Here is a 24,515-nt window from a genome sequence, read left to right as displayed (position 1 = left end):
CACAGAGGTGAGAAAGGGTCCCTCAGGTGCCTTCACCAGCTTCCACCCAGCTACCAGTGTCTCCTCAGCTTCCTGGGCACATCAGCAAGAGTCTTGGCACGTCATTTCCAGTGTCACCTTCAACATCCTACAGCCATCTAAATGTCAGCTGCATAAAATGCTTTCCCAAGACAATTTATCTCTTCTATTTAGTGTAATTAGTGGGGTCATTCAAAGCAGAAAGCCACAGTTAACTGTGCAACAACTGTGCCATCATGTATTATAACAAAGAGCTTAACACAACCTGAAAGAAAAAGAAGAGCCCTCCTTGTTTTCCTTTAAGCAGCAGAGCTAGATCATGTTCCAGTAAGCCTCAAAGACAACCCCAGTGAAGACAAGCATTAATTCACTATCAAAGTACAATTACAAAACAACACACACTAGGTCAAACTCCAGACAAAATTATTCCTGTACGAAAATCTGGAGTTTCTCCACAGATTTTAGAGCTAGCTTCTATATCACCATCTCTGGGTCTTCTCACAGCTGTTGTGGATTTTAGGCACAGTCATTTCTTGGGAGCTATTCCCACCAACAGTCCCTCTGCTCAGGTCAGGAGGATCATCAAGACCTCATAACGTGCCCTGCAGAGCATCTGTGCCACAATACCAAAGCTGAGCTCCCCTGGTCCCTGTCAAAGACTGCTGCATGGGACTGGACCTATCCTCACAGTTCTGAGACTGATCCAAGACACCACTGAAGACTAACTCGAAGGAGGCAAAAGCACAGACACATTTAACAAACACCCAGAGACACAGCACTTAAATTCCTCCCATCATTACAGAAGATGTCTCAGGCACCATCAAGCCCATCTCACGCCCCTCTCTCATCATCAGACTTTGATGTCTGCTACCAAGTTTTCCCTTCTTGATTTTCAGTGTTGTCACTCACTATATATTGAGTCATCCTTTAACTCAAGCTTAAGTTCAAGTGTATATTTAAACTTCCAGACATGGACTATGATAAACTCTTAATGAACACTTTAGATGTGTAGATAGAGTCTGTCTGCCTGTTGACCTTGGGAACCATTTATGGTCATCTCCACAAACTACTCTAAAGCTACGAAATTAAGCCTGCAAAGCTAAGCACTGAGTGTTGCAAAAGACTAATCAAACTTGCACAAGCAATCAATTTTGACAGCCCCTATTACATGTAAACATTATAATATAGATTTTAATTTTATGATCAAACATTTATGCATTCAACATTTGATGTGGTCCTTCCTGACCTTATTGGGTTTCATATTACTTTTTTTGCTTCAGACTAATAATCTGAGAACCTATAAGCAGGAAAATAGCTGGCTTTCGGCAGTCTGTGCCAGCAGAAGATTCCTAGATCTCAGAAGGGCCAAGCAGCTTTGTGCTGTGGTCACAATTCTCGAGCAAAAAGAAGTAGACAAAATCAGGAAATCACCAGCAAAAGTTACAACTGCCTATTCTGTGTTTAATTATCTTAACTTTCTGCTTTGGGTTTATCTTATTTCATAAAAGAAAATTGGACTGTGACAGCTACAGCAACACCAAGTCAATTCAGTTAACTCCCTGTACTTTTTCTCCAAGGGATTTAAGGCTGTGAGTCAAAGGAAAGAAAAACAGAGGAGAAGTAACAACAGGTTTTCCACAGTTATCCTGTAAAGGGAAGTTTAAATTAAAGTTAGAGCCTTTCTTCTTCTAGAAATTTCACATTTTGAGTGCTTTTCTGCTCCTCATCTGTTCTCATGCTTGGTGCTATGCAGGCCGAGCTCTTTGTGCCTGTAACCCTGCCCTCAGGTACCCACCATCTGCTGTGCAGGCAGCTCAGCTCACAGGCCAAGGCAGGCCTGTACCCACTCCAGAGCCACACTCTGCGGTGTGGCCACCGCGTGCCCCAGCCCCACCAGACCAGGCACACGTCACATACCATGTTTTGAATTCAGGAAATGCCAGACAGAAATGTGATTTCAGCAATCTCATTTAATGAACAAGAAACATAATCAGCTTAACACAAAAGGTTTGTAAGGCAGTGGGTACATGCTTTCTACGAGCCCTGCTCTCTCTGCTCACCAGTGATTTATGCTTTGCCAAAGCCAGAGAGGAGCCAAGGACAACCACCTCGCATGCACTCCTCTGGCATTGGGGCGTGCCGTGAGTTAGGAGGAGCTGTGTCCAGGAGAAGCTGCTACTAATGCCTGTGCTGGGACTCCATGTACATCTCTGCTACACTTCCCACACAGAGAAGGAAATGTTAGGAACCGGGACTCCGAGCCAGATTGTTTTGAAAAAGACAAGGTGTTTTAGTTAGGTTGTGCTCTTGGCAGAGAGGCTATCAAAACTGCTACATCAGTGCTCACTCAGGAACTCACCTTATCATGAGCATGATAAAGCTAAACCAGGAGAGTTTCAGACTATTTAAGTTAACTGCAAACAATTTCAACACAAGCTTGCATATTCTAAATGCAGAGGACCTGTGCTACAAAGCATTAAAACTCACCTGAAAGCCTAACACTCTTGCACCAGGACTGAATGCTGTACCAGATTTCCTAAGGTACTTAAAAGAGTAATACGAAAGTAAAATTTTCTCAAACACAATGGAAGATCAGCCTTGTAAGACTGCAATATTAGCTTACCTCCACAGCCCCATGAAGAACTATTTGTGAATTGCAGTTCTCTTAAAAACATTTCATAAAACATTGATTCCTGAAACACAGACATCACTCACACTCACCTAGTGCTATCTCTCTCAGGGCAAATTCTGCAGCTGATGGCATAGAGGGCCACCACCTCTGCTTGCCACATCCAGGGAATGTCTGTCAAAGCTGGTTCTGTTCAGCCCAAGAGATGAACCTCCCAGGTATGACAGCAAGAGCTGCTACACACTCCATCACAATGGGCAGGTTTCTGTCAGAGCTAAAGGACACACAGTGCACACCACCACCACCAAGAGAAAGCAAAAATATTCCCTACCCTGCTCCCTAAAGCAAATGCTGACAATTAGAGAAATGAAAATGACACCAGGCATTCCCTGTGAACAGTTACAACACGCCCAATCCACTTACAAGGTACCAAGGAAAAAATTCACCATAGCTGCCAATTTGGCCTGGGCCCGGGCTAAGCCCCCTGCACCAAGGCAACTGGCAATACACACATATTTCTTCCACTCCCCAGGAGCTGAGGGGTTCAACACAATTGGCAAAGAGGTGTTTGCATGCTCTGCTTGGAAGGGAAACAAACCCCCAAAGATCAACAAGGGTCCCTGTCACTGTAGGACACGCAATGACTCACACAGACATGGCTCCCGCATGACAGGGAAAAAACTGGTTTTATTCTTACAACTTCAGCATTTATAGATTCTCAGCAATGACCAGGGATTGGATAGTTAGGTTACCACTTTTCCAACTGCACTGGTTGTGCGAGACATCCATCAAAAGACATGTATCAGAAAGAATGCACACATATCTATGTTTACAGTCACTGACCTGGGCAAGTTTTAGAAACTATGTCAACAAGATCGAAAAACTGAGTTTCCAGGGCAACAAGTCCCCAAAGAGGACAAGTTGAGGCAGCATCCAGGAAGAGGCCATGGGAAACCTGGGGCAGCAGTTGACTACACAGCACCATAGATGCACTAGTCTTCTGGTTTTGTCCAGGAAAAACAAATTTTGTATGTTCATGAACAAAACAGCCCAAACAAAAGTTGTGTCTGCTCCCCAACCTCAACTGAAATATTTTGCACAGCAGCCTTCTAACAGCACCTCTGTGTGAAGGGGATGGTAGTCACTCCTCACAGCAGCACTAACCACTTCTGCCCCATGGCACCAGCAGCTCAAACAGCAAAGACTGGTGCTTCACCACAGCATCACAAAATCACCAGATCTATTAGGCTGGAAAAGATGTCAGAGATCATTGAGTCCAACCTGTGACCAAACACTCCTGTGTCAGCTAGACCATGGCACTGAGTGCCATGTCCAGTCTTTTCTTAAACACCTCCTAGGATAGATCCTCCCTGGGCAGTCCACTTCAATGCTTAATCACCTTTTCTGTGAAGAAATTCCTCCTAATGTCTAAGCTAAACCTCCTCTAGTGCAGCTTGAGGCTGTGTCCTCTCATCCTGTCACCAATTGCCTGGGACAAGAGGCTGACCCCAGCCTGGCTACACCCACTTTTCAGGTAGTTGTAGAGAGGGATAAGGTCACCTCTGAGCCTCCTTTTCTCCAGGCTAAACAACCCCAGCTCCCTCAGCTGCTCCTCCTAGGATTTACCCTGTAGACCTTTCACCAGCTCTACTGCCCTTCTCTGCACACACTCCAGCACCTCAATGTTCTTCCTGAACTGAGAGGCCCAGAACTGGACACAGTACTCAGGCTGTGGCCTCACCAGTGCCCAAAAGGACAATCACTTCTCTAGTTCTGCTGATCACATAATTTCTCATACAAGCCAGGATGCCATTGGCCTTCTTGGCCACCTGGGCTCACTGCTGGCCACATCCACATGGGACAGGCCCTTAGCAGACTTGCTGAGCTCTCTTCCCTGTCCCCAGTGAATTAATTGACACTTGAATTACAATTAATTGCAAAGATGGTGGAAGAGTTTGTGAGCTACCCACACTGTAGCAGTGTGAGGTCCCTGGGCTGTGGCCATGTGCCCACACTTCTGACATGTCCTGTGGTCACCACAGCATTGGTCCTGCCCCACCACACTGCCTGATGCCACCAGACATGGGAGTATCACCAGTCAGAAGCGTTTCAAATCCTTCCCCTTTGCCTGCTGGGTTTTGGCAGCTGGTGTGCCCTGTACTCTGCCAGCAAGTGTTTCATATAGCCAAACGTGGCCAGAACATCTCTTTGGAAATCAAGGCATCGCAAGCCATTTGGGGACTTCTTCTTGAAAAGTATTGTCACGTCAGGAGCAGAGCAGCAGTCGGGAAGACAACTTGTTGCCTCAATTCCATTTAGACAGGGGAGTGGATGCTCCCAGGAGCCAGCTGCCGCAGGCCGTGAGAAAAAGCCCTGGCTGCTCCCTCAGAGCCGACGGGCGCTGCCCGGGTCTCAGCCGCAGGGATAGAGCACCCCGAGTGCCGGCCTACGGGGCGCGTTTTCCTCCTCTAATTCTATTTCTTTGTGTCCGAATCAGCTGGGGCTCGCTGCCGTCATCATTTCCCACTGCCGCCCTCGGTCGGTGTGTCGGGGACGGTGCCCGCAGGAGCGGCTCCTCCTGAGGGCGCACCGGCGGCCACCAGGTGGCGCCCGAGGCCCGCTCTGCGGCCTCGATGGCGGCGGCGGCCCCAGCCGCCTTGGAGCCATCTGCCCCTCACCGCCGCTGCCTCGGAGCGGCCCTGGCCGCCTTGGAGCCATCTGCCCCTCACCGCATCTGCCTCGGAGCGGCCCCGGCCGCCTTGGAGCCATCTGCCCCTCACCGCCGCTGCCTCGGAGCGGCCCCGGCCTGCTTGGAGCCATCTGCCCCTCACCGCCGCTGCCTCGGAGCGGCCCCGGCCGCCTTGGATCCATCTGCCCCTCACCGCCGCTGCCTCGGAGCGGCCCCGGCCGGCTTGGAGCCATCTGCCCCTCACCGCCGCTGCCTCGGAGCGGCCCCGGCCGCCTTGGAGCCATCGCCCCCTCATCGCCAGAGCCGCGGCATGGACCGCAGTGGATCACGAGGAACAATAAGTTGCCTCGCTCGGAGCTGCCGGGAAAGCATCCTGGACTGTGCAGGAGAGAACACTCATGCACACCCCTCCCCACGCTGCAGCCAAACCCCAAACACAGCATAGCGAAACTTTGCATTTCTTAAACGAAGGAGCCACGTGTGCGCACTGAAGAGCCATTTAAATTGACTTTTGCTCATTAATTTATTAATGCGCATTAATAATGCCACCATAGACCACTAAGAATCCAAGGGCAAAGCTCACTGGTTCCTTGTGGGCACCCACCTCAGCTCTCCCCTCCGTGCCGGCCCGAGCTCAGGCTGAAGCGATGAAGCACGGACATGGCTGTAATAGACATTGTGTTTCAATGCTCATAGGAACACAGGCAAAGTAAACCAAAAAAAAGTAAGTGCTAAGAGTGACAAACCCTTAAACAGCGTCATTGCTTCAGCATTAGGATTTTTTCCCAGGGATCCAGGGCAAAGAGCATCCCATGAAAAAACCCACAAACCCTCAAAACATTTCTGATATATGCACCACTGTTAACCAGCAAGTGTACTGCAAGTGTTGCTGTGGTATTTGGCTCAGCAGAAAATTCTCATTTAAAAAGATACTGAAGTAAAGGTCAAGTATTTGGAGATGAAACAGTCCATGCTTGCCATCTTTAAAGGTCTGTCAGCACTTTTCCCAACACCAGCAGATAAATGAGGGTAGATATGAACCAAATCTCAGTATGTAACACCTCACATTTTGTCTAATAGCATTTTCATAAGCTTTAATTGCACATTCTCATAAATTACTTTAAAAGAAAAAAAAGTTGTCCTCTTTTTACATGAGCATTTTTATCAAATTTTCAGCTGAAGTAAAAGATGCTGCACATTATGCTCAGAAAAATCCAGTTGTTTATTGCTTCCCATTTGATCCAGCAACATGTGGAAAAAAGGACCCAAAGCACAACTAAACGGCAGGCCCAGAAACAATCATGAGAAAGGAAATACCACTAAATACAATGAATGCACACTACACTAATGGATATAATCTATGTTTTTATTACTATTCCAGACTGGGAACAGAAACATTCCACTGCAAAGGGAAACTGACAAACACAATAAAACCACTTACAATAAACGTAGCCTTTCCATGCCACGTAACAACCCAACCAGCTTTTTCTTTGGGTTTCCCTTCTTGCCTGTTTGTTCCCAGGAAGGGTTCACTTGCCATTACGACACTACTGCTGCAGGTGTGAGCCAGTTTTATCACTACTAACTCACCTTGCATAGAATTGCTTCCATCCTTGCTCACTGGTTTAATAAGGAAACAAGGACCTTTGGTAGAAGTAGGGCTGAATCATCCGTGTCTGAGCTGTTTCTTGTTTGCCCGGTTCTACTTCCCCTAGGAGAGCAGTCACCATGAATTAAATGTGTGCTTGTATTTGTGCCCGGCCGACAGCCTGTTGCAGCAATAAGCCAAACACCAGAACAGGACATTAGAGGGCAGCAAGCACTCTTACTGCTGCCTCGCTTTATCCAGCGCCAAGGAAAAGGTAAAAACCCCCGTCCCAACGCTTGGGGGCGAAAGGTTTCCCTGCCCATTCAAAAATAGTTCCAAATTTCCTGCTTTCGAGTTACTGCAGTGTGTAAGAGGCAGATTTAGGAATACACCACACCCAGCTGAACCACGTGAAGAGTGCAAGGTTAGGTGAACCAACTTGGAGAATTTCTACAGCACACAAAGAGCATAAACATTCAGGACACTGAGACCGTAACTGGTGAAATCCAGGGCATCATAATCTCATGTGAAAGGATTTTTATTTATGAAAGCGTGATTAAAGCTCCTTGCAATACACACAGACACCCCCTACTCCAGCTGTACCAGGCAGGAATGCAATGCTACAGTTTCACACAAACAAGATGCAGAACGATGCTCTGGTCATTTGTTATCTCAAGCGGCGGGGGTTTTTTATTCAGGACACCTGAGGAAAGGCTGTCTTGGCACTGGAAGTTACTGTTAAGGCTTTTCACGTATTTTAGTAAAATGGAGCTATATAAACTACCAACGTTTCTTACCACAAAACTCCACTTATACCACAAGTTCTGTAGCAGTTGAAAAGTTTGAAAGCCATTTTTAATAAGCCTTACTTGAGAGATATTAAGAAAAAGACACTGAACTTCCTTTTCATGTTCGAAGTAGTGATTTATGACAGAATATTTTAGAAAAACGCACATTTTCACAGTTCTCTTAACTACTGCAGAGCCCTTTTACTTCTCCAGTTGCCTATCAGCACTATAACAAATACAACTACTTGAGGTTTAAAGGCTGAGGACTAGTAAAATCATGCACATTTACAAACAGTAAAATGAATAGGTTCAAGTTTTCCATTACTCATTTTTAAGAGTTGAAGAGAAACTCGGCAATAGGAGCTTTTATTTCACTTACCCATTTTGTGACCTCAGAAAAAAATTATCTAGAGCAGGTAGCGAAGAAAAAGGTTATAGTGTTTGCTTCTAAAATAAATAAAAAAACCAGAACCCACAAACCACCACCACCAAAAAAAAAAAAAGTCAATTACAGCCCTATCAAGAGCTGAGAAACATCAGTGTCACTGGTTTAAGGATAGAAACAAGGCATCATTCATAACCAAAAGACACAATCCATTATTTGCCTGCGTGCTGCAGCTGGACAATCCATACAGGCACACAACATTTCAGGGAGGGTTTTTTGGTAGGTTGTTTTGGTTTGTTTTGGAGATTTTTTGGTGGTTTGTCATGGTTTGGTTTTTTAAGCTTTTAGTTTTTTCTTTCTTATGTTTTTTGTATCAGAAGCCCAGTCTTTGTGAGGCACTGAAGATATTCTGAAAAGTATACTGAAGTTATAGTGAAATGAAAACACATACAAAAATTCAATGTCTGCATGGTCTCTAGCTTTTAAAGTGGTCTAGCACATAAAACCAACTCAAACTAAAAATATGCACTATGGACCTTAACATGCAATGACAGAACGAATTGCACCTTACATGCTTCTTCCACCCTAAATGGCAGAAATACAACTCAGACAAGGGCATTTAGTGACGACAGCAGTCAAGGTACTCCACAGCACAAATGTTTTACTGTCATGTAAGAAAACTAGTCAAACACACTATCAAGCCTGCTAAGAGCCTCAGCTGGAGGCTTGAACTCTACTCTGTCTTCTGCAAAGAAGGTGGCTCAGCTACTCCACAGCTATAGCTTTAAACACAGGCAGCTTGTAACATAGTGCTACATGTGAGGATTTCAGTTGGAGGGCAACAATGCCAATGGAACAAGACCTCAAACAAATCACTGATACTTTTGTGGGCATTAATTTTAATCCAGTATCAACTGATAATATTTCCAAACCAGAGAGCTTCCTGATCATGAGCCAGTCACCTGCACTATGAAGAGAGCTGCTGTGAACCACTGACTGCAAAACTAAGTATCAAAACACCCTTCACAGCTAAGAGAGTGTCTTAAGAAGTAGGCTCCAGGCGCTCCCCCAAGCTCAGTAAATTCCAACTCTTAAATGTAAGCAGTGCAACTACACGTCCAACTACATTTAATATATTCCACATTAAAAGCATTCACAACTAGTTCAACCTTCAGGGATGTTAGGTTCAGAGACTAAATACCCCTCATATTTCTATTCTCGCTTATTACTATTCTGGAAAAACATGCGAGTATTTCCATTATTCTGCAAGTTTCTGGACTTAAAATGGGTATCTGCCAAGATCTATTAGTTAAAGGGAAAGCAAGATCAGATGCATTTTCCTCCATCTCCATTTAAAATTGTCTTTATTTCAGTCATTTTAAGCAGAAACCTCTCACAGCAGTTGGGATAAGCAGGCTGTTATACCATTACACTGTTACATTCAATTGCAGAGATACATCTCACTTCATACAAATATAAGCAAAAGGTGTGTTTGTGGTGAGGTTTTTCAAGGAACATTTCTTATATGTCTCAGTGTGCCAAGTACATCGATCTGTACTTTTTGCATCAGGAGGCCAACTAGGAACACAGTACATCTCGCCCGTGGATCACAGGGGGAATTAAGCCATTGTGTTGTGACAAACCTTACCTGACAGAAAAGCACATTCAATTTGCTTGAGGAATCCAACTGTTCACCTATATTCAGTATTGTCACGCGTGGGGGTCCTTAATTGCACAAAGGTACAGAGCACTACTTCTTGGATTACTTAAAGTTTAAACTTAACTGAGCACTACCCTCATATCTTTACTCTTAAAATATCTGAGGCACAAGTATGTGTGTGTACTTGTTTTATTCATAATTTGTCTTGGGATACCAAATGTACTTCTAGTTCAGGTCATTCAACAAAATTGTTGACCTCATTTCAAAACATCCACTGATCCATTTTTCATTCAATGGCAATATCGAATGTTAAAAGGAACATAAAAACAAACATGCACACAATTGTACAGTTTTCATAAATGTCTATTTCATTATTTGTGGGTAGCGCATTAAACAGTTAAATACATTTAAATAATGTTTAAGTGACTGCACTAATGCAGAATTTTAACTAGATGGGTAACCAATTTAACTAGAAACCAGCTAACAAGTAACTGTCTAAATACTTCAAATACAGCTCTTGTTCTAGGTCATCTTTCCTGGAAAATAAGCCTGCTGGTCACATTGGAAATACATTTTAAGGCCAAATTCTTCTGATATCCCTTGTCTGCAGCAGTTTCTTCACCTTTTTAAGCTTCCAATTCCAGGCCAAGACCAAGTTTATGGCCACCAGCATTGATGCTCTTTCCATCTATCAGGGCGGACAGTGTAAGCTTCACACCTGTAAGATTTTTAAGCAGTATGTTTACAACACACACAGTAGCTTTCAACTTACAATTTAACCTCAGTCATTACAAGTCCCAGTTGTAGCTCTCTTTTTATACAACTGCTTTCCTCTGAAGATTTTTAGAGAAGAATACGTTTACCCATGAAATCTACTGAAAGTTAGTCACGTGAAGAAAGCTTTATGATTTTTGTTAACGGTTATAAAGTCAATATACAAAGTCTCTAATTGCTAAATACACAAGAGTTCTCCTTTCCTGCATTAAGACATGCAAAGAAGGAGGAAAACTGTGCATAGACGGACACTCCTACCTATAAAAGTTTGCAATGAAACTAGATTTTTCAAATAAGGAACTAAACAGTGATAACACAGCCTGAACAGGTGCTTTCATAACTTAAGTAGAACAAGTTAAGTTGTGGAGGGTTTTCTTACTAAATATGAAGAGCAGGAATTATGGGGTTTTGACAATTAATCATAATTTGAAGATTTGCTATCATTCAACAGTATGACTGGACAAAGCAGTGCCAAAAAAGTCATACTTTGCCTAGCCTAAAGCTAAGTTGTCAAATGTAATACAGTCCACTCCTACACAGATCAGTGAAGATTATAATGTATTAATACCATTAGATATAATAGCATTTGTCTTGTTTAGATAAAGGTGTGATGTATGACTGAAGCTACTGTAAAATATCTACTCAGCCTTCAAAGAAAAATATATTCTGAAGGCAAAAAAATACATATAAATGCAGAGATCTCGATTATTTTCTTTAGGATTCACAGAAGATATATATATGTGACATGATTCACATGATAGCTCTTACCTGGCCTCAGGGTCTGGGTATAACCCACTCCAACTAGACTAGAATTGTTCACTTTAGCCTAAAAAAAAAAATAAAAAAAAAAGGCAACTGAAATGTTGTAACTGATTAGTTATTTGCTACCATTCAGAATCTAGAATAACTGTGATAACACTGCTGTTTATCAGTTTACCCAAATTTTATATGTTCTTTCAATATGCCTGTGTTTGTTGAATTAGCTCCTTCCAACTATGCCCTCGTTCCTCAACTTACAGCTGAAGCAGTAACGTGTTTTGAAACAATAACATATTTAAGAGCAGAGAGACTGTAAGAGCAGGGAGAACTGTTACTGGAACGTGGTTTCACAGATGAACTTCACCACTTCCCCTTTTACAGAAGGCCAGACACATTTACCACCAGTATCCCAAAAAATGCCACATCAGAAGACTCTTCCATGTTAATATTATTATACAAGAATTACTATCTTGCAAGTCCAATCAGTATGCAACAAACATTTTGTAATATCATCATAAACAATATTTACAAAATTATTTCTCTCACTTTGCATCACTTCCTCAACAGAATTATTCCAACTTTGTAACATACAGGAAACGTTACTGCTTAGCAACTTTTAACCAGTACTGACAGAGTTCTTACCATGAGAATGTGGCAAAGCTCCCCAAAAACTAGTTTAAAAAAATTCTGTAAACCTACAGAATCAGACACAAACTTTTTTTTTTAAAATTGTGTTTTTCTTTTAATAAATACAGTAGGACCTCTAACATAAGCACATTTGACAGTCAGATTGTACGACTTTGCTACAAGCAACATTACAGAATTTAAATATTGGTGGTTGAACTGTAATTGCCTGGACTGTAAGAATAAATTCCTACAAGGCCTCCCAGCCTATTTTGTACTAAAAACACACAGATTCACAGCAACTGCAAATACAGTGTACTTTGCACAACCCTTCAGGTTACAGCCATACTTACTGAAACAGAAGCAGTGGGATCCAACTTGTACTTAGCTGCGATGCCAAAGCGAGTGCTGTTGCTACCTGCTGTCCAGGCCAGGTTTACAGCAGTTTCAAGACAGTCACTGACTTTTTGGTAAATTGACCCACCAAATTCAGACCCATCATTGCTGCACAAATTAAGACAAAAGTTAGTTTCCTATTTGCATAATCCACTCCTCTTTTCTCCCCCCTGTTTTTTCTTTACTACTTCAAATATTCAAATTTTTATTCAAATAAGAATTTCAAAAGTTTGAGTTGTTTCACATTTTTTGACAAGAGAAGGGGAACAAAGGTGAACAAAGGCTTCAAGGCAAAATTAAATGGCAGTAATTCATGGAAATAAAAAGGTATTTCAGAGTGGTACAATTAATTCTCATGTTAACTGTCAAACAAAGTTCTGGAACAAAATTCCAGATCACATCCTTAAAAATCTGACCAATATGTGTTAATGGTTACAAAATGGGCCTTCTGAATTATTGAATACGTGAAGCTCCTAAAGAAATGCATGACCTTTCAATAATCTGCCACAACGTCTTACATAGTAAATTGAAATGGAATTTTTACAGCCCAGACTTATAAAGTATTTTACAATTTTCTAATATATTCCTCAATTTCCATGAATTCAGACAGATATAATCCCCACGCTTTCCCTTCAAAAGCAAAAATTTTTAACAATCTAAACACACTAGAAAAACACACTAGAATTCCACCAATTTTATTAATTTGGACTGAAAACAAATTAAAATTGGACTGAAAACAAATTACTGTTTTTCAGTAGGTTTTGATCAGATTGCTCTGAAGTAAGATCTAAAGGCAGGAAGTCTGAACAAAGATGTTTTACATTTATTTACATTGTTTCATGCATTCTTAATCCCTGACAGGCAAGAAGATGAGCCTTCACAAAAACCCAGAAGTAAAGCTCTAGTCTTGCTCTAGAAACTACTACAGCATTAGTGCAACACTAATTACTACCTCTTACAAATCTACTGGCCTTAAATTGTAATCTGAAACAAATTCAATGTAATTGTCTAGCCAGAAAAAGCATTATGATCAGTTCTGCATAACTGAAGTATTGCACTTCCAAACTGCATATACCTCAGTACTTGGCAAACTGTATTGCATATGCTGCAAGTGCTAACCAGTCACAGGTGCTTAATGTTTTGAAAAGGAGAGATACAAAGTATCATTTACATTTATTTCGTTTCCTACTGAAAAATGCACTCCATTAATGACCGTGTAAGCACCTTTTGATATTTCAAGCATTTATATTTTAACTAGAAGAAAAGGTAAAAAAAGCCTGCTTCTGGACAGCTGGAGAAGTTTTCAGTACTTACACATTAGTGTGCAGTTGGAAGTCTGCAGTCTTGTAACCCACAGAGAAATTATTTCTTGTCAATTTTGATTTGGCACTATCAAAAGTCATCTGATAACCAGCAAGCCAGCCTTCATAACCAAAGACAGCTGAACCATGGATTGCAGGCCCAGCAAAATCAAAGTCAACATCGCAACCCAGGTTTACACAGTCACGTCTATAAGCTGACTTAATTTTACCACTTTTCTTCCTGAAACAGAGATAAGAGTTATCTTGAGACAAGTATACATGACATTCCTCAACAACCTGCCAAATTCAAGCCCTTTGACTCTACATAATTCATCTAAACACCTTGCACAGGCAATCCCCTGGACCAGGCAAAAGCCAGCCCATCCAGAGCACCCAGGGCTATAGCAAACAGGTATTTTCTGATGAATGTAGCAGCAGTTTAACATTTCCTGCAATCTTCCAGGTATTTCTATCCCTGAAAATAGATAATTTTCGCTTAGAAAATAAGCGAAGTTGTGAAATGTGTAATACTAGCCCCACAGTGATGTCATGGTGAAGAGCATGAGCATAAAAAGCCTTCAGCACTGGGATTTGCTAAGCTGGATCAACAGTAGACCATAGAAACAGCACTGTCAATACCAAAGACCAGATCAACGGACCATGGGTGCTGTTACACCCTAAGCAAGGTAAAAAAGTTAACAATTCTTACCCTGTATTTGGTGAGAAAGTTGTATCAAATGTCAACTTCAGCCCTTTGGCAATCTAATTGAATGGAGGAGAAGATAAGATAAAGTTACAAATTCAGTTCTTACACAGAGGTAAAATAAATAAATATTCTCCTAATCTATTACCTGATCTTCAATTGCAATTTCTGTTCCCAGAGTGTTATCCGTGTTCCATTTTTCTGTGAAAGTCAGACCATACTCAGCCCACTTGTATTTGGTCTCCAAGCTCCCATTGACTTTTCCAGTGTCTGTGTTCGATGAACCAGATGTTGTGAATTCCTAAAAAGCACAGAAGATATATGTGATCCTGAAAGCATTACACAATGTTTCCTTCAGCAAGCATTAAGATCTTGTTATTATATGGAAAAAATTTAAAATCAGTAGACAACTTGCAGGGAAGAAGGGAGAATAGCACTGCCAAGAAGAATTAATGACTCATGCCCACATAGAGGCCTCCCCACAATCCCCATCTCAACTGCAGTGTTCCTACCACTATTATAAAACATACAGAGTGGCAAATTAACTCCAAAGACAGTAGCCACCATAAGGATTCTCCTCTAAAGCAGCAACAAATTCTTGAAATGTAAGGCTCAGTTTGATACTCCCAATGAGCAACTTAAAAATCAAACCATGAGCCAAAAACACTATTAGGCACGTTATATTTTACATAACTCCAGTAAAATTCTTTAAGAATCACATACGTATTTTCATTACTCTTGTCAACCATCCCTGAAGATAGTCTGCAACTGTAAAATGTCATAGAATGGCATAATTTTTCAAACTGGGGGTGGGTGGTTTGTTTTTTTGTTTGGGTTGGGGTTTCAACTGGTTTTCAGAGTTCTTAGTCTGCCCAATGCACTAGCCTTTCACACCAGCCACAGGCACATCTTTTACCGGCACTTTGGTTCAATGAAGTTGGAGCTAAGCAAACAGGCTGGGTTTACAGTATGGTATGATCCGACCTGGAATTCTTCAAAGTAACTCGGAAGCTAACAGTATCACTCACATTTTTTTATTAAAGGAAGTAATCACTGATGTCTCTCACTATTTGGATTCTCACAAAGAAGAATTAATAGCCTCTGTGTATAACTATCCAAAAACTGAAAGTAATTAGAAGTGGAAGCCAGGTTTGCAAATACCTATTAAAGAGCTCTTTCCAGTGAAGTATTATTCCCCTTATGATTTAAGAAGGCCATTATTTCAACTTTTTAAAACATATAAACATTTTGATCTCTGTCTTCCTCCGTACACATTATTTTCAAACAGACTTCTCACACTCACCTTCTCCAGAAGGAAACACAAATTTGAAATCACAAATCCTTAAGCACTCTTACAGAAAAAGCCCCAAGAGCACAAAAAAACATGAGACTGTTCTTTAATGGTGGTTGATTAAGTTTGACCACATCCAAGACATTTACTTGTATTATGTTAGTGACCCACTATACCATACACAGTTGTGTAATTCTAGTAGGCCTATTTCTTGGCAAGGGATGGGAATTACACAAAGACCTTCAGCTTTAACTTCTTGCTTTGTGCTATTCCTACTGCACAGGGTCTATGTGACTGTAACCAACCATTAGGGTAATAGCTTTAGGATAAGCAAATTATTATATCATCTCTTATGTCTGCTTTGAAAAATCTGTAGTACATATCTCTGCTTTGAAACATCTGCAGTTTCTCCTCCTGGGAAGGATGGCTTATAACTGATACAGGATTCATATTAAGGCTTGGATTTTTCAGAAAGTTTTACCAGCATAACTGGTAGTCCTCCAAAGAAACAAGCTACAGTAAGAATAACTTCTCTAATAGGGTTCTTGAAAACTGTGTTTCAGTTGGAATACAGACTTCTAGAAAAAACAGAGCACATAACTCATGAACCTTGTTTCTAACAGCAGGTTATGCTGCTCAGGCTCCAGTTATGGGGAGAAAAGGAAAATAAATCTACCTTTACATCTTGCAAAGTCTGCTCTAGAAACAGATAAAAGTTACAGGGGGTACTGCTTGCATGACCAAGACATCTTGCATGGAACACTATGCAATGCCTTAGTACCTAGAGGAGCCAAAGGTTCAACATGCTTATTCAATGCCAACTACTTCATACAAGAATCAAGATGCCAGAAATTTCCACTGAACAGTACCACAAGGTACTTCAGAAATAAAATCTGTATACTATAATTGGTATATTAAAATACTTTATTTGTTCACCTTCACATGTAAGGCCAGGGACACGTAATAAGCCCTTTTATTATACAAAGATTACTGAACAAGGCAATATTCCTGATACATTCAGATCTTTAGGCGGCTTCTGAAGTTATCTAACACCAGATATTTATCATTCATATAAGCTATGAAATACTTAACAGCATCTGATATGTGGCACTTTTAATTAACTATAAAAACACAGCTAGGAAAAAAATATAATTAATAAAAGTTACTTAAACTCACCACTCCGCTTGCAGATTTTGTTTTCACATCCAGTTTCACTAATCCAAAACCTTAAAAAACACAAGTCAAAGTTACATGATTAGGCCTTAACCAAGGCCCTGCACATTTTTCAAGAAGCTAGTCTTTCAGGCAGTCTCAGCAGTGTACTATATATATATACACATAAACAGCTATAGACTGACTTCAGCAATGTACAACTTTTAGATGCTACAGGAGGTGAAGGAGGCCTCTCCAAAACAAGGCAGGGAAGTGCCTCTCAGTTCTACATGAGTATGTTTAACTACCAAATGATGCTTCCAAAAGGAAATACATTATTTTCTGTTACTGAAATTGAACAGTTTTTATAGTCAATGTCTTTTAAAGGGCTATCCCAATGCATAAAATGCCTCTTTCTGCACCAAGACAAAATATCTCAAAGTAAAAAACTGTAAAAGCAAAGTAACTGGGAAATACACAACCACTGGAGCTGTAATATAAGTGGGTTTTGTGGGAGTGTCAATTCACATTGTTATCCAGAAGGTGAGCAACAGTCTCAGAGGAAAAAAAAATCCATGCTTCTTAAGACCAGAAAGAAACAGCGCTGTAACAAAGAATGATTTAACTATGCAGCTGTCTGGTATCAAAGCATCTTAAGATGTTGGAAGAATTCTTTATCCCAATAGCCATTCCTCTTTCTAGTCCAAAAAAGGCTACAACATTACAATGGCATGTAACCCTTTCTGTATCAACAAATGTCGTGGCACAGACAGACCAGTAAATGAAGTGTGCTCCTAAGTTAAACTACACTTGCTGCTTACATTCTTGTATATTTGTACACCTCTGACTCTTATGTGGCTCGAGCAGTAAGATTTACCATTCACATCGAAACAGCCCACAAAAAGCCTTCAATGATCTGTTAGCTGGTGGTAAAGATATAAACACAGCACACCTTCCTTCTCCCCAAAACCAATGGCATTTGATCATTCAATTTTCCATACAGACTTAAAAAGGTAATCCATTGTTGCACCTCAAATACTGCTTCCAGAAGGTACTATTCTTACCATATCCTTTATTGAAGATATCTCTGGCAGGCTTGCCAAGGTCTACGTATGATGGAGGAATCGCCATTGGAGCTGAAAGGTAAATGGCTAATTAATAAAGAACCTTTTGCCACTGCACACATGAACAAATGCTACCACAATTATTTCACGAAAGTATTTAAGGAAGATTCATCTACATAATAGCAATTAATAGATATAATGGATATAATGATATATTTAAAATTAATAGGTATGATACTACAGTATTCTGTGAAACAGATTTTCAGTGAAGGTCACTGGGAACATGGGATATTTTCTCAGCTTATGCAGAGAAGAGGCATTGCAGAGAAAAGCCATTACAAGACCACCCAGTTCTTAATTTTTCAGGTAGATTTCTCCATATGTCTTTCATTACCAGAAATTAACTAATAACTCCCATTTCCAGAGTTGGCGTAGTTACTGCCAAAAACCTGGACACCAGAAATCTAACAACCTGTAATGGAGACAGTTATTCTCTGAAGTTCTACAAAGTCAAAGTTGACACATGCTTATGAAAACTACCTGGAAGTACCCACATGGTTTTAGTTTTGAAAATGTAAAAAGGGAGCATATCTGCTCTCTAACATCGTTTTCGCCCCATATTTTACATGGCAGACATACAATTTAAAGAAGATCTAATGCCATTTAACCAGCAATCAATCTGGTAACATACAAGAGTTTAAGTTTGGGAAGTTGTGCTGTTAGTTTAAAACATCCAAGCAGGAGGAGTATGGGGTCTGTGAGAAGAGATCTCTTAACAAGTGCCTTTCTCAGATAGGGAGCTGCTGGCAACCTCGCTGTTAAAGAAGCTGTCAGTGCAGATGAGCTATGGCCCAGCTCTCTGGCCCCATGGACAAACACCAGGCTAAGGGCTCACCCAGGCCCATATCACTCTCCTCCCTGGGAAGATACACTCTTATCTGTATCTCCTTCAAAGACTGTTTTCCCATGATTTCAATAGCAAGAGGCTGCTGTTACAGAGGCCCTGTATTTTAAAGTTGTGAAATATAGAAAACAGAGCATATTAATAACTTCCCCCATGCTGTGAAAGGGGAGGGGATGGGGGAAAACATAGCTAGACAAGGCCATGAAAAGGCTAAACACATACAAACAAAAATCTTCTCAAACTGATTTGTCACATTTGTTTAGCTGAGAGAGTCAGATTAACATAATTGACTTTTTATCTTCCTTTTGTGTGGTGGATTGATTTTCTTTTTTTCTTTTTAAGTAAATGAAGAAATGATCTCTGGAACTTGAAAAATAACAAGGGCAGTGTTCTCACATGTTAACTTCCAAACCCTAATTATACCTCCCATACACAGCTAAATTGTATGAACTGCTACTATTTAAAAGAAAAACCAAACTCCCCTAGCAATCCATGGGAAGGCAGAAGACTGTTTCTTATTTTTCTACAATTCATAATATAGTTTTCCAGCATACCCTACTTCAACAACCTAATGCCCTAAGGGGATAATTTCAACCTCCTCTGAGAAACATTTGCATTCCATCTCACACACATACACACAAATTCAGAGAAACTTCTTTAGCTAAGATGTCTAAACTCCGCTACCAGGTCACTATATCAAGACATCAAGAACAAATCTGGTTTTCCATGGAGTAAACTAAACATTAATTTTTTTAAAGGCAATATGAAAATGGCTTTAAGCATCTGAATTTTAAAGCTTAGCCCAAGTTCAAGTGTATAGAACAGACTCTAATCCCAGTGACAAGCCATTGAATTGTTCCTGTTATTTATTCCATAAAAAGCAGCAGCTGATAGACCAAATTACAAGGGAGTGTGACAACTCTTGCCTGTAGAGTTCTGCTGCACAGCAACTGTACAATTCTTCAGTTTAACATATTGTAGAGGTTTTGCTGCACGTTTCCTCCAATGAATAGATCACGCCACTAACTAGCATCGCCAGGAAAATTATTATTTCTAGCTTTGAAGTTTTTTATTAGCTTTTACCACAGACATACTTTTACACTGTAAATAAATGTGCTTTCCCTTTTGTTTTCAATGTTTCCAATCTGACTAGACAACCAGTACAGACAAGAGATTTATGCTAAGTAGAAATATCCTGAGAAGTTAACAAACTTGTATCTGTGTCAAAATTCAGAGGATTATTACAGTAAAAAGGATGTTGCCATTTTATCTGGCCTAGTTAAGCATCCTTACCACTTCAGGGAAACCAGCCAGTATTTGTCAGACATTCCAGCCTACAAATGCAAGTTTTGTAATAAAATGTTGAAGCAGAGTACAACTGTCACAGTGCTGTTCTAATACTATACTGTAATAGTGACAGGGATGGATAAGGACAAAACAGGAAACCAAGAGCTAATTTCAGATGTACTTAATGCCTGATAAACCAGTGCACCATCAGAATGCTCATTAAATGAAAACAGGGACATAAAAAAATCAGTCCTGTGTCCTCAAATGTTAGCTAGGCTTGCAAATTCTTATAATCACAAGTAATTTTTTCAACCCTATTCTGAAGCATCTTTCACTTAAAAACGACTAATCAGAAGTGACAAAACAAGCACTATTTAGCAACTAGAGGTTCGTTATAAAAACTGTAAAATAATCGACTTGAAGTACAGAATATACTTGAACCAAGTGAGAGCTCCACCCTAATCTTTGTTTCATGCCACCGTGGTGAAAAGAGTTTAATTGATCTGTTACTCGAGAGTCAAAATCATGCTTTCTTCTGTGATAAAAAGAAAAAAATAATCACTCCAAGAACAGAAAAATGTATTAACATTATTTGAATTACTATGTCACAGTTCTCCTTGGAGGTAATATTTCAAAACTCTCATGCCCTATAATTAAGGAATGCCACGAACCTCTATTAGGATTTCTAACAATTTTAAGATCTCAAGATATTCAAGATCAAACTACAAACCGTATCAGCCTATAGTGCACAAAAAAGACCTGTACTCATACAATTTAAAAAATCAACAACTCCACCGAAATTATTCCAGTATCCCATAAATAGCAACAAAAAAATTGAGATTATTTAAAAATTAGTTTGTTAAAATACATCGAACACACGGTGACCTTCAGGCTTACACTGATACTACCCAGAGCTTAAAAAAGAGAAAAGCCACCTCCTTACCCTTGCATTAACTCTCTCCCTACTCACAGACCGGACGTGAACACGCAAGACTAATACTGGCCAGGCCAATGCAGAAACTTTAAGGACAAGGTCTGGAAATGGACTTTGGGCTTAGGAAGCGATAGCGGGGGTAGTAAGGCAGCGCCTCCCAGAGTGGAAGGGCAGCGAAGGGAGAGCGGGGATGCGGCCGCAGCCCGGGAAGGGCAGGGCAGGGCAGGGCCGGGCCGAGCGGCGGCCCCAGGCCTGGCGCCAGGCGCGCCGCCCGCCCCGCCGCAAGGTGAACCGACCCGCTCGGCGCGGCCATCTTGGGCATCCCGGCCTGACCCTCCCGCCCTCCGCGCCTCGCGCACCCGAGCCCGGCCGCGGGGCCGCGAGGGCAGCGCGCGCGGAGAGCCCCCCGCCCGCCCTGCCGAACCCGGCAGCGCTGGGACACGCCCGCGGCCCCGCCACCCCCGGCCCACGCGGCCCCAGACCCGTTCGCCGCCGGGCGAGCCCCGCCCGCCCCCCCTTGCCCCGCGGGGCCGGTCGCGGCCGAGACCGGCACCTGCGTGTCGCGGGCGGGCGTCGGAGCGAGGCCGGGGCCGGTGGCTGCCGGGTGGGGCCGTGCGGAGGCCGCGCTGCTGCAGCCGCGGGCACTGGAGGGCGAAGTGAAGGAGACACCGATCCGCCCGCCCGCCGCCGCCGCCGCGCAGGACCCCGGCGCGCCGAGGCCGCCCCGCCCGCCGCCTGCCCCGCCCGCCGCGCCACACCACCACGCGCCCCGCGGGAGGCGCCGGCGCCCGCGGCCCAGAGCTCGGCAGCGGCGGGCGGCGCCGCGGCCCCGAGCCAGGAACCGGGCGGCTACGCCGCGCCCCGGCAGGCGCTCGGGAGGGCAGCCCCGGCGGCGGCGGGGGCCTGCGAGGGGCGGGGCCTGCGGGGGGGCGAGGCCGGGCGGGCGGGCGGACGGGCTGGGGCCGCCCGGGGGGCGGGAGGGGCCCCACAGCGGCCGTAGCGGCTACACCCGGGAACCTTCCGTCCTGAGGCCCGCAGGGCAAAGTTCCTCTCTCCTTGGGGACGGGCGGCCCTGGACTGTACCTAATACAGGATCCAGGGGCCCCTGCCCTTCTGGGAAAATGCCGGTCACGCTCGTAGGGCCCACCCGCCCCCCGTCCTGGCACACGGACTGGAGAAGCCCTGCAGCCGGGGCCAGCCGCGGAGAGCCGTGGGCCTTTGTGCAGATGGCGCTTGCCCGGCGCAGGCCTCGCTCCTGAAGGAGCCCCAGGAGCCGTTTCCCTTCCACAGGGAACAGCGCTCGCGTTGCGCTGGGCCATGACGCAGTGCCCAGCAGGGCTGCTCGCCTCTGCTGCCCCGCTGCCACTGAACACATCGCACCTCGCACGATGTGCTGCTGCCGCTGCTGCCCGAGGGGCACACACGCACAGGGACACCCCGCAGGATGGCTGTCCCATTGCTGGTCCGGCAATTATGCTCCACCTAACATGGTCTGGTGCCTCCGGGAGACAAGTTGCCACAGACTTTCCAATTGCCTACGCTCCGTTTTTACCTCTTCCAGTCACCACCTACAGACACCCCCCATAAAAGCACAGCGTGTCTCAGGCAATAACCTTCAGAAACCTTTCCTAGATAGTGCTGTCTGACCATAAATCATAGCGGGAGAACACAGGCACACAACCGTTGTGCAGCAGCCACTGCACAGCTCTGCAGGAGGAATCTCCAATGCAGACCATTACAAGGCCGAGGAACCACACGATAATCATTTCTAAAATTCATAAGTTTCTCTCCTTGCTTGGATTATGACATGATCTCAAATTCTTCAAGAAAGTAAAATTCATTTACAAATAAAAAATATATTTGTGTGATATGAAAACTACATTGTCCAGGATATTAAGAAGAAAGCAGATTAGCAGCAAGGCCCAACAAAATGCCAGTCAGCATCTGCTTGTTATATCAAAAGATAAGCAACAGATTTTTTTGTGTGTGTGCAAGTCCAATGCTTTCACATCAAAAGACCAAGAGATGTTTCATTTTGACAGTCTAAAATAAGACAGTTTGGTATTGCACAGATAGGTAAGTGTTGATGAATCAAGAAGGAAAGCCACATAATGAGAAAATAAATAACAGTAGAAAGGAAATCCAGTGTGTCTTATCCTACATGGAAATATACATTAGGAATAAATAGAGATCTGATGAAGTAAAAGTAGATTGTGGAATAGGTTGCTCATTATTTAAAGACACGCATTTCTTATTCATACCAGACCTACAAATCCATTCTGAATAAATGTTCAGTTGCTTCTAAGAGATATCAGCATTCTGCCTTTTTTTTTTTCTTTAAAGATTAATATTTTAGCAATGGTTTGCTTTATTTTTAGCAGTTTATGAAAGCAATTACTGCCCTGTCCAGAGCAAAAAAAGCAATGAATCACTTGCTTTGTGAGACAAGGCAGAAGCAATAATCTGAGACAGACAACAGCACACAAATTCCTCTGCACTGTTGTTCCAGGCTTCCGTAGCAACAGCCTCTGCCTGCCAGTGTTTTCTACTCACTCTTCCCCCGCCCCTGCCTTATTTCTTTCAGCGTATCTGCTAAAGCTCAGAGCACCAAAAAGACACAGCTTCGGTAGCCTGCAGTAGCAAGCCTTCTGAATTACTCTGGATCTTTCTTCTTAGTAATCTCCTCATACCATTCAGTGCACACACCTTACTTAGGAGTAGCTGCACTCCCTCTGAATGGGCTGGATTTCTACTGAAATTCAGCAGCTCTCAGGCTTTGGGGCCAGTTGCAGTTGAACAGTTACCATTTTGTATGAATACAGCCATATTTCTGTATAACTGACATCACTCACATGTTTTACTGATACCACTTGGAGAAGAACAACCCACAGGTCACTGTAAGTTTACTGCCATGTGAACACAAATTCTGCTTCTCTCTCCACAACTTATAATCATAATTACTGAAGTAGTGTATGTGAGCAACAAAAAGAGAGCATGTGGCTACAGTACAATACCTACCAGTGTCCACCAGAAAGTTTAGGTAACTTACGTTCACTTTTGACACGAGCCTTAAGTCATTGTTTGCTGTCCGCCCGGGCTGCAGAGCTTCAGTTGGAGATTCAGTGGAGAAGCCTTACAAATGGTCTGGCAATGAACAGCTAAGTGATTTAGGACTCCTCATTCTGAAACAAACTGATTTAGGAGATATAGCAGAGATTATCAAAGTGTAACCAGTAGGGTGGAAAATCGTTGAAGCTACCCAGAAACAAATTCCGAACAAACGAAGCCAAGGTTTTTTTCTACGAATGAGTGCAATCCAGTGGAACTACCTGACACAAGAAGCTAAATGTTTATATGGGCTCTAGGGGAAACTAGACAGGCTTGTGGACGAGAAATCCAGCCATTCAAAAATTACATACGGCTGTATAGCCTGTTCGGAATCAGATAAACCCCTTAGTTGCAATGCAGGTACCATTTAAGCTGATCTTGTCCTTCGGCTGTTTCTTGCAGGAGTGGGCTGCCGTGGTGGTTTAACGGCGTCTGGGCTTCAGTTGGAGGGGTGGGCCCCT

The 24,515-nt window shown here is 42.8% G+C and overlaps 2 protein-coding genes across 4 annotated transcripts; both read right to left on the bottom strand.

The window, feature by feature from the left end:
* Nucleotides 1-9,444: 9,444 nt before the first annotated feature.
* Nucleotides 9,445-24,488, bottom strand: VDAC2 (voltage dependent anion channel 2). 3 transcript variants are annotated; one of them, XM_086899882.1, is made up of 10 exons: nucleotides 24,419-24,488; nucleotides 23,996-24,138; nucleotides 17,822-17,893; nucleotides 16,782-16,831; nucleotides 14,463-14,615; nucleotides 14,321-14,373; nucleotides 13,625-13,852; nucleotides 12,268-12,418; nucleotides 11,300-11,357; nucleotides 9,445-10,475 (listed from the first exon to the last, which is right to left on the bottom strand). In XM_086899882.1, exons 3-10 carry the CDS (start codon nucleotides 17,886-17,888, stop codon nucleotides 10,384-10,386), a joined length of 852 nt encoding a protein of 283 aa, XP_086756008.1. In that variant the 5' UTR covers nucleotides 17,889-17,893; nucleotides 23,996-24,138; nucleotides 24,419-24,488; the 3' UTR covers nucleotides 9,445-10,383. The 3 variants fall into 3 exon arrangements, with proteins under 3 accessions (XP_086756008.1, XP_086756009.1, XP_086756010.1); XM_086899883.1 differs by lacking the exons at nucleotides 23,996-24,138; nucleotides 24,419-24,488 and adding an exon at nucleotides 21,500-21,653; XM_086899884.1 differs by lacking the exons at nucleotides 23,996-24,138; nucleotides 24,419-24,488 and adding an exon at nucleotides 20,956-21,200.
* LOC147651918 (uncharacterized) lies at nucleotides 20,019-22,404 on the bottom strand. The gene is made up of 2 exons (XM_086899886.1): nucleotides 22,030-22,404; nucleotides 20,019-20,059 (listed from the first exon to the last, which is right to left on the bottom strand). Exons 1-2 carry the CDS (start codon nucleotides 22,319-22,321, stop codon nucleotides 20,046-20,048), a joined length of 306 nt encoding a protein of 101 aa, XP_086756012.1. The 5' UTR covers nucleotides 22,322-22,404; the 3' UTR covers nucleotides 20,019-20,045.
* Nucleotides 24,489-24,515: the final 27 nt, after the last annotated feature.

Source organism: Cyanistes caeruleus, chromosome 8 (assembly GCF_971803275.1).
Source record: "Cyanistes caeruleus chromosome 8, bCyaCae1.hap1.1, whole genome shotgun sequence".
In the NCBI taxonomy this organism is placed as follows: domain Eukaryota; kingdom Metazoa; phylum Chordata; class Aves; order Passeriformes; family Paridae; genus Cyanistes; species Cyanistes caeruleus.
Note: the sequence above shows the minus strand (reverse complement) of the source record. Positions and strands in the feature narration are given on the sequence as shown.